The 9,580-nt window shown below is 35.4% G+C and overlaps 2 protein-coding genes across 2 annotated transcripts; both read right to left on the bottom strand.

Moving 5' to 3' along the window:
- Positions 1-630: 630 nt before the first annotated feature.
- Positions 631-3,995, bottom strand: LOC107760993 (hexose carrier protein HEX6). Its single transcript, XM_075252058.1, has 3 exons — positions 2,776-3,995; positions 2,357-2,679; positions 631-2,019 (listed from the first exon to the last, which is right to left on the bottom strand). The coding sequence occupies exons 1-3, from the start codon at positions 2,906-2,908 to the stop codon at positions 949-951; spliced, it is 1,527 nt and encodes a 508-aa protein (XP_075108159.1). The 5' UTR covers positions 2,909-3,995; the 3' UTR covers positions 631-948.
- A 951-nt stretch (positions 3,996-4,946) lies between these two features.
- On the bottom strand, positions 4,947-7,874 carry LOC107760992 (hexose carrier protein HEX6). The gene is made up of 3 exons (XM_016579144.2): positions 7,636-7,874; positions 7,130-7,452; positions 4,947-6,408 (listed from the first exon to the last, which is right to left on the bottom strand). The coding sequence occupies exons 1-3, from the start codon at positions 7,766-7,768 to the stop codon at positions 5,335-5,337; spliced, it is 1,530 nt and encodes a 509-aa protein (XP_016434630.1). The 5' UTR covers positions 7,769-7,874; the 3' UTR covers positions 4,947-5,334.
- Between the last annotated feature and the right edge of the window lie 1,706 nt (positions 7,875-9,580).

The raw sequence follows: 9,580 nt of genomic DNA, 5'->3' as shown, positions 1-9,580 counted from the left end.
ACAAAAAATAGTTTCTACTATCTTGTAGGAAAGAAAAACAAAATCATAAATAACTCACCCTCAAAGTAAACTCTTTAATTGTGACACCCTATGTCATCTCACGATAGTAAATCACAAGAAAAATATTGAGTATATAAATAAATAAGTCTTAAATATTAGTGATGCATTTTAAAATTGTACAAGTTTAGGCCTAAATCGGATAATACTAATAAACTATACTGTTACATTTATTTCATAAATGAGATTACATCATTAAAAATATCGTTATCAGATTAACTTAACAAAGATTATGGAGTAACAACTATTCGTCTTTATCCATTCTCTCCCAAATGACTCTTGGCTCATCTTTTTAGATTCTTATTCATGAGCCTTACGTAAGATATGAGTGAGTCATATGACTAAAAGTAAGGTTGTTACGGTGCGACCAATATGTCATGAATTCGAACCGCGGAAATAATCTCTTATGGAAATGTAGGGAAGATGCTTTTCGGAAGATCACAAGTTAAATCCTGAAACTTTACATGCTTCAGATGTGCATCCTTGATGTTTTTCCAAAAAAAAAAAAAAAATCATTAGTTTTACTAAAGCCGTTGATTTTCACAAAAAATATACTACATCAAATTGCCCAAATTTCATGAGGGAAATAATAGGTGCCATTACTATTGAGTACATTAACAGAAAGCTACAAAAATCAAAGTGAAAAAGAGATAATTCCTCTAGACGAAGAAGTATCAAAATTGTCATCTATTTCAATTACAAGCCAACTTACTTCATAGCCAACAAGAGTATCTTAAACTTGTATTATATTGGAAGGCCAATGAAAATTTATGTTGCTCGGACTCTTTAAAAATGTCACACCAAAAGTGCAGTATTTTTAAAGGATCGAACACGCACTCGGCAACCTTTTTGAAGAGTCCGAGCAACATAGGTAAAAATAGTTCAGTCTAGCTAAGTCTCACCCTTCTCGTAGTCTTGTTCATCACAAATAAATCTATTCCAAAACCAATGATCCCTCCAAATTTTTTCCATATTTTCAATTGGCAAATTCCTCGTCTCTGGCAATAACAAGTACACAAATGCAGTCATAATAGCAACCCATCCACCAAAGAAGAAGAAAATTCCAGATTTGAGGTGGCAGAGCATAACCAAGAAAGTCTGAGCAATAATGAAAGTGAAAATTAAACCAACAGCCACTGTTATACTTTGTGCTGCTGACCTTATTTCTAATGGAAAGATTTCACTTGGAACTAACCATCCTAAAGGACCCCAAGACAAGCTAAAACCAGCAACATAAATGCATATCAAGATCAAAACCAATAGACCATATCCTTTACTCAATGCTCCTTGATCTCCTAACTTAGCTGCCATTATTCCCCCTATCAACATTTGTGATATAAACATTGTGATTCCCCCGGAACTGAACATAGCTCTTCGCCCGACCTTGTCAACTATCAACAACGCTAAAAACGTCGCGCTGGTCCCTACCACCCCGGTCACTACAGCAGACAAAAGCGATGCACTTGCACCTAGGCCTATTGTTTGGAACAAAATTGGAGCGTAGAACGAGATCACATTGATTCCTGTCACTTGCTGAAAAAATGGTATTGCTATTGACATAACTAGTTGAGGCCTGTATTTACGTTTAATAATTTGCTTGAAAGGGTGCTTGACTGTTTTTGACTTGTCACTTGCTTTGATGAGATCATCTAGTTCTGTTTGGACATCGAGTGTACCTCTTACGCGTTGTAGAATCTGCTTAGCTTTTTGATGATCTTTGCCATGTTGAATTAGACTGTTTGCTGTTTCCGGGAGAAAAAGTGCTCCTACTGTTAGAAATGAGGCAGGAGCTGCAGCCATTGCCAAGGAAATTCTCCATCCCCAACCGCCTTTAATCTTTTCAACGCCGTAGTTAAGAAGGCTAGCTGATAGAACTCCAATTCCTACACAAAGTTGGAATGCAATATTGAAAGATCCTCTGTACTTGGGAGGTGCCATTTCTGAGAGGTATAAAGGGACTGCCTGCAGCCAAAAGACATCTGTTATGACGTTGGTAACATAAATGAATAAGTTGTGAAGTTATTCTCTCTATATTTTGTACTCTTTTTTATATAGCGGATTGTTTATCTCTGCCTGTGGATGTAGGTAAATTGGCCGAATCACATTAAATGTTTGTGTCTCTTTTGGTATATTTCTCTTTTGTTGTCTGATTTATAGTGTTGAAGGTATACTTTGTTAGCTTTTACATGACATCTGATTATTTCGATCATAACATAAGTCTGTCCAGAATATTGTTCAAATGAAAGCACACAGCTAATTACAATATATAGAAGGCACATTAATAGGAAAAAGTCTATACCTGGTTTGCAAAACCAACCCCGACTCCTAGCAGGACGCGGCCAAGTAATAGCATGTAGATATTGGTTGCTGCGCCTCCAAGGGCAGAACCGATGAGAAATGCTATTCCACCTATTAGAATTGATGGTCTACGGCCAAATGTCCGAGTGATAGGTGAAGCAAAGAAGGAGGCAATTAGGCCAGCAATGTACAGTGAGGAGGTGAAAGAAGTCAGTAGTTGGCTGTCAAATATACAGTAGTTGCTTATTTTGGAGACTTGTTTCATCTTATTATACACATCTGGAAAGAATTTCTTCAGAAATGGCTCCATAGAGATTACTCCACCTTTAAAACACAATAGTAAGTAAGTAAGAACTTGACAGTTTGTCTTTGAATGGTGTTAACAGTTGTTTAAAAGTAAAAGTGAATATTGAAAAGAACCTGAAATTCCAATATCATAGCCAAAGATGATTCCTCCAGTAGCAGCAACCATTGATGATAACACCACAAACCATGTAATCCTGCCATTGTATTTGGCAGAATTCTCACTAGTTGGGACAATACCAACTGCCATTTCTTCTCGTCAAATTTAAATTCTATCTAGAGGAGATTAAGCGTGAAGATTGCGAGCTCAGACTTAGGAACCATGAATGTATAGGAGTTTAAGATAAGAAGAATTCCGTCATGACTGCTAATAAATCAACATCAGTACATAAATTACATAGGTCAATGGGTTGCAACTGGAAGGCGGTATCTACTCGTTGGACTTTACGGGCATATGACGATTAATGCTGAGTTGAATTAGTCATGCTCTTGACTTTCTTGTCTTGTTGTGATGCAATATGGATTCACTCCTTCCAGTAGTTTGGCTAGTATTGGCAAATAAGTTAATATAGTTCTGAAATTTCTCCCAAAATCTGTTCACCTCCTAGAAAGTGGCAAGTTATATGTTCTTTTCCTTTCCTTGTAATAAATGCAAAGAAGAAACCATCACAACTATATAGACTTGGACAACGCAGAAAAAAGAGATTACTCTTAACTTAATTTGTCCGTTTGCATGTTTTTATTAATACATCGGATTATCAATAAATTTTTTGAATTGTTAATGAAAATAATACCTACTGTCTCTCAGAATCAATGCGGACAAAACAAAATGAATGCAAATGATCCATATAGATGATAACAACTAGTTAGGATTAAGGTTTAGTTATTATATGCTAGATTATGAATAAAGAGCAGCTCAGTGTACAAAGCATTTTGTGTTTATGTAGGGTCTGGGGAAGGGCCGTACCCCAAGGGTGTGATGTAAACAGTTTACCCTAATGCAAATACCCATATACTATAGGTCACACGAACACAAATTTACCGTTGCTCCAAGGTTTCCCTTCGTACCCCATATTACAAATGAAGTGCAAGTTTGGTGGCCTTCTAGTTTTAGAGAACCCCACTTTTTCAAGGCGGTACATTCTTTATCTCAGGTAGTCAAGTACACAAACACTGTCATTACCCAGATCCAACCCCCATAAAACAAGAAAATTCCAGACTTGAAGTGGCAGAGCATAGCTAGAAATGATTGAGCTACAGAAAAAATGAAGAAAATCCTAGTGCTACAGTTATACTTTGTGAAGCTGACCTAGTCTCTAGTGGATAAATTTCACTTGGAATCAGCCATCCTAATGGAGCCCAAGACAGACAAAACCCCACAATTTAAATGCTAAATAACATCAAAACCAGTAAACTGTACCACTAGTTCAGACAACCATGGTCCACGATCCCTTAATTTAAGTAGCATTATTTCCTCAATCAACATTTATTTATGATACATGCATTTGAATTCCTCCAACTTGAGACAATAATATCCAGCCGACTCAGTCTAATAACAATGACGAGAGCAAGATTATATCAGCACCAACAACTCCAATAAACACTGCAGATATATATGAGTGATGCATTTCACCTAATCCAATTGTTCTTAAAGAATATAGGAGCATAGAAAGAGATCACTTTAATCCCTTAAACCTATTGGAAAATTGGGATTGCTATTGATATGACAAGTTGGGGTCTACGCTTCTTTTTTATGATATCGGTGTATTGACTCTTTTTTACAAAGTCACTTGCATTGATGAGGTCATTTAGTTCTGCTTTGACTTCTTCTGTTCGTCTGTACTTCCGCGCCAATAAAGCTCATTTCTTCAAAAATGATAGTATCAAACTAGGTATCTAATTCTTTATAAGGTCTGAATACAAAAGAGAAGCAAACGTAAGTGTTGATCCAAAGAGTCTGAGGCGGTTCCAATTATGCCACTTTAATAAAGGACTAGAAGCCAAAATATTTTCCCGTTTTGCATTTGTTTGATTTTGATTTGTTTTATTCCTTCATTTGTTTGAGGGAATAGACTTAAGATCAAAAACAGAAAGAAAGCGGGAAAGTTAAATGGAGTAGTAAAACCTAGGACATATTATTTAGTAGCCAGTTTGTTCGATTATGTCACCAAAACATACTTTGATTAGGTTTTGGTAGAATGAAAGATCAATATTTAGGTAGTCCTTAGTTGGGAGTTAGGGACCATATCCATATGTTAGAATTTAGATGACTAGGCAAGGACAAGAAATAGAGCATAAAATTGGTAAGTTTTTACCACAAATGATAAGGAAAATGTCTCTTACAAGTGCTTATACATCTCTAATTGATGGTTAAGTTACATTATAAAGATAAATCCTTAGCGACTCCTTGCTTGCGTCACTAATAAGTTATTTTCCTTGGCAACTTCTTTGATCGCCACTAAAAACGCCTTCCTTTTCGTGGCATAAAATTGTCACTGAAAATCTCATTTCTTGTAGTGAAATACGATTTCATTGTATCTCTTCTGCATGATGTCTAATTTAGAAAACCAATATACAGTTTCCAATAAGCATAATCATAAATTTCCAAATAGGAAAAGGAAGAGAGCAACACTTTTCTTTCAATTGATTCTACGGATGGGCTCATGATCACTAACTTTAAGTTGTTTCTTTGATGATAACCTCATTATTTTCTCCTACAATTCTCTTCCAAAACCAGTGTTCCCTCCACACCCTGTCCATTTTCTCAATAGGCAAATTCTTAGTCTCTGGCAAAAACCAGTAGACAAATGCAGTCATTATTGCCACCCAAGCTCCAAAAAAGAAGAAAATCCCAAACTTAAGATGGCACAACATGGCTAAAAATGTTTGACCAACCAAAAAAGTGAAGAGAAAGTTCACTGCTACTGTAATACTTTGTCCAGCTGATCTTATCTCTAATGGGAATATTTCACTTGGAATTAACCATCCTAATGGGCCCCATGACAAACCAAAACCAGCTACATAAATGCAAATCAACACCAATATCACAAATGCCCAAGCTTTACTCACTCCACCGTGATCCCCTAACTTAGCTCCCATTAATCCTCCTACTAACATTTGTGTAACAAACATTTGTATTCCTCCAAAAATTAGCAGCCCTCTTCGGCCAACTTTATCGACAATCAACATTGACATTGCAGTTGTAGCAATCCCAACAGCCCCTGTCACAACAGCAGACAAAAGAGCTGCACTTTCACCTAGTCCAATCGTTCGAAAAAGTATAGGAGCATAGAATGCAATGACATTAATTCCCGTCACTTGTTGGAAAAACGGTATTGCCACGGACATAACAAGTTGAGGCCTATATTTTCTTTGTAGAATGTTCTTAAAAGGGTGTTTGATAGTTTTTGAAGTTTCACTAGCTACAATAAGATCATCAAGTTCTGCTTGAACATCATCAGTGCCTCGGATTCTTTGTAGCATTCTTTTAACCTTTTCGCGATCCTTGGTGCGTTGAATTAAGCTGTTCGGTGTTTCTGGGAGGAATAATGCGCCTAAAGTTAAAATGAATGCTGGAACTGCAGCCATAGCAAGGGACACTCTCCATCCCCAACCACCTTTGACCTTTTCAGTGCCATAATTTATAAGGTTTGCTATTAAAACTCCAATGCCTACACTTAGTTGAAAGCTATTGTTGATTCCTCCTCTGTACTTGGATGGTGCCATTTCTGAAAGATATAATGGTACAGCCTGCAAAATGGTAAAAACCAACTTAATCTTTAGATAGTTGATTGGGCTGTTTTAGTCCCAAAAAGGAATAATAAGAATAGTAAATTGGACAAAAGAAAACTCTTTGAGATTGCATTTTGAGAACTTTCCCCTTTTTAACAAGAGTGAAACATGATTTATGTCTTTTAGTTGAGAAGTATTCCCGTTATTTCATTTTATAGGAAGGTGTTTGATCGGATAAAGAAAGAAAGACTTTTCGTATCTACCAAAATACCCTCAAAACTTGTGCTCTTCAAACATGTCGATCATTTCTATAGATATGAGTTGGCATTTGGACATAAGAATTGTGAAATTTCAGAAAAAAGTAAAAAAAAAAAAATTAAGTAAAAATGGTATTTGAAAATTAGAGTTGTGTTTGGACATAAATATAATATGGAGCTATATTTGATTCTTGATGAGTGATTTGAGGTGAAAATTTTGAAAAATAGTTTTTGGGAGTTTTTCAAATTTTCGAAATTTAAAAAATTTTATGACCATTTCGAAAACAAGTTAAAATTTTTCGAATAAAAGTGAAATTTTTTTATGACTAAACGGGCCAAGAGTATGCTATTATTGGTACACCGAGACATTATGTTTTTTGGCACAATGAGAAATTACGTTTTTCTAAAACGTCAAATATTTTGAGATAAATTCAGCTCGCCCAAACGACTAATTTTTTGGACCCCATGTAGTAATTTGTTACCTGATTTGCAAAACCAACACCAACACCTAGTAAAACTCTGCCAAAGATAAGCATATAGACATTAAAAGCAGCTCCACCAAGGGCTGCACCAGCTAGGAAATTAGCTCCTCCAAGAAGGATTGAGGCCTTACGACCAAATGTTTTGGTGACTGATGAAGCAATAAAAGTAGCAAAAAAACCAGCTACGTAAAGGGAAGATGTGAATGATGTCAACAATTGGCTGTCAAATTTGCAGTAATTGCTAACTTCTTTGTCTTCTTTCATCTTTGTGTACACATCATGGAAAAACTTCTTTAGAAAAGGTTCCATGGATGTTACTCCACCTTCACATTTTCAAAGCTACTATTAGTAAAATAAAATAGATTATGTAAAGCAATTGATTCATAGTACCAAAGGAAATAGCAGCTACATCTTGTGTTGTACTTTTTTTTTTCCTTTGGACAATTGGAACTTTTACAAGGTGTGTTTTAAGATTGTATAACTTAGGAAAATGCAGAAAATCAAACCTGAAATTCCAATATCATATCCAAAAATTACACCTCCCATAGCAGCCATCATACAAGCTAATATTACAAAAGATGTCAGCTTGCCATTGTACTGCCCATCCTCATTTGCTACTACTGCTAATCCCCCTGCCATAGTTTCTTTTGAGCTTTAAATTCTTTTTTCTTCTTCTTTTTTGCTAAGGGGAGTTAAAGGGGTAGGGAGATACAAACCTAGGACAAAAAAAGGGAAGAGTTTTAGCAGTCCAACTTGACTGCTAGAGATCAATATCAAATTTGGTCCACCCATGTGTGTCACTGAGTTGAATATTCAAGTGTTCCTTGTCTAGTTTGTTTTCTTGTTGCCTTCACTATCAAGAATCGGCATTTGGCGTAATCAAAATGATTGGTCAAGTAAATAATTTTGTGTCATTTGTAATTCCAGCATTATTGGTGCAAAGGGATCTCTGGTAGTCGAGACATGCTGAGAGAAAGGGCAAAAATGACATAGTAAGAACTTGAATAATTCATAAGCCAGCCTCTTCTTGTTGGTAAATGTTAACTCGCATCGGATGTATATCCAGCCCCCGGCTCCTTCCCAGAATAAAAGGAAAATTGATTTCATGGATCTTGGCTTTTAATTTGTTTTTCAAAATGTTCTCGTATTGTGTTAGCAAACACATCTGACATTAATTTTTTTTAAAAACAATTACTACTCTTTTAGTGGGCGTTTGGACATAAGAATTGCAAAATTCCAAAAAAAAGGTGAAAAAAAAATTTAAGTTAAAATGGTATTTGAAAATTAGAGTTGTGTTTGGACATGAATATAATTTTGGGGTCTTTTTGAAGTTTTGTGAGTAATCTGAGCGAAAATTTTAAAAAATAGCTTTTTGGAATTTTTCAAAATTTCAAAAAATTTCAAAATGCATGTGAAAATTAGAAATTTTATAAACAAAAGCTGATTTCAGAAAAAAAATAAAAAAATAAATAAATTTCTTATGTGCAAACGGCTCTTAGTCCGTAAAAAGGGGGGGGGGGGAACGAGGAAAGAGGACTAGCTTCATAGTGTTTGAAAGTAACTAACGAGCGCTCTCAGTTACGGAGGATAACCAAACAATTGATTTCTTCTGTCATCTATTAGCTTCTTTATTAGGAGGACTAGAACCAAAGAGCACTCTCAAATACATTTGCGAATAGCCCAACAAATATATTTCTTTGGTCCAAACCCCCAAAAATTGATTTCTTCTTTTCTGGGACTAAAAGTGAAAGGTGGTCCATCCCGTTCGTTCCTAAATACTACCTTAGGCCTGCGATATTATTGGGCCAACGTTTTGCCATTGCCATCTCTTTATACCATACCCCTTGTCCAATTATTGGAGAAGGAATTCAACTTAAATCTTGGGCTTCATTTGTATTACTGGATATACTATATATATTCTAGTTTCGGTGAGTCGTCTAACTTGATCCACTATAAAATTTTAACTTCGTACGTTTACACTCGTGAAAATAGCACGTGCTGGTCAATTTTCAGATTGATAATTAAAAATAATTGGTGTTTGCAAAGTCATTAAAAAATAGTCACTATTTTGCTGAAGCATAAAAGTTCTAGTATAATATGCTAGATTATGAAGCTCCTGCATACAAACTTCCAGCATATTATGTTGGAACTCCATCACATTATGAAATTCCAGCACATTATGCTGGAATCTCATACGTAAAAAATTTCGAACTCCAACTTATTATGGTGGAATTTTTCTGTATTTTTAAGGGTGTTTTGTTCAAATTTTATCTTTACATAAAAAAAGTGACTAAATTTTAATTACTTTTAAAATTATGGCTATTTTTCAATCACCAATTGTAAATTTGGTTATTTCTAATTTCCCCTTGCACTCATCTGCATTGAGCCTCAACGTTGTTTAACTTCTTGGACAGCGGCATATATACTTGGACTTAAATTTCTACATTTTCT

This window comes from Nicotiana tabacum, chromosome 4 (genome assembly GCF_000715075.1).
Source record: "Nicotiana tabacum cultivar K326 chromosome 4, ASM71507v2, whole genome shotgun sequence".
Lineage (NCBI taxonomy): Eukaryota > Viridiplantae > Streptophyta > Magnoliopsida > Solanales > Solanaceae > Nicotiana > Nicotiana tabacum.
Note: the sequence above shows the minus strand (reverse complement) of the source record. Positions and strands in the feature narration are given on the sequence as shown.

What these genes read in the sequence shown, in the direction of transcription:
- LOC107760993 (XM_075252058.1), bottom strand. Translation starts at nt 2,908, where the DNA reads ATGGCAGTTGGTATTGTCCCAACTAGTGAGAATTCTGCCAAATACAAT. An exon ending in CTATGATATTGGAATTTCAG is followed by an intron (nt 2,680 to 2,775) that starts GTTCTTTTCAAT and finishes TGTGTTTTAAAG; the next exon opens with GTGGAGTAATCTCTATGGAG. An exon ending in GGGTTGGTTTTGCAAACCAG is followed by an intron (nt 2,020 to 2,356) that starts GTATAGACTTTT and finishes TTTTGGCTGCAG; the next exon opens with GCAGTCCCTTTATACCTCTC.
- LOC107760992 (XM_016579144.2), bottom strand. Translation starts at nt 7,768, where the DNA reads ATGGCAGGGGGATTAGCAGTAGTAGCAAATGAGGATGGGCAGTACAAT. An exon ending in ATATGATATTGGAATTTCAG is followed by an intron (nt 7,453 to 7,635) that starts GTTTGATTTTCT and finishes GAAAATGTGAAG; the next exon opens with GTGGAGTAACATCCATGGAA. An exon ending in GTGTTGGTTTTGCAAATCAG is followed by an intron (nt 6,409 to 7,129) that starts GTAACAAATTAC and finishes ACCATTTTGCAG; the next exon opens with GCTGTACCATTATATCTTTC.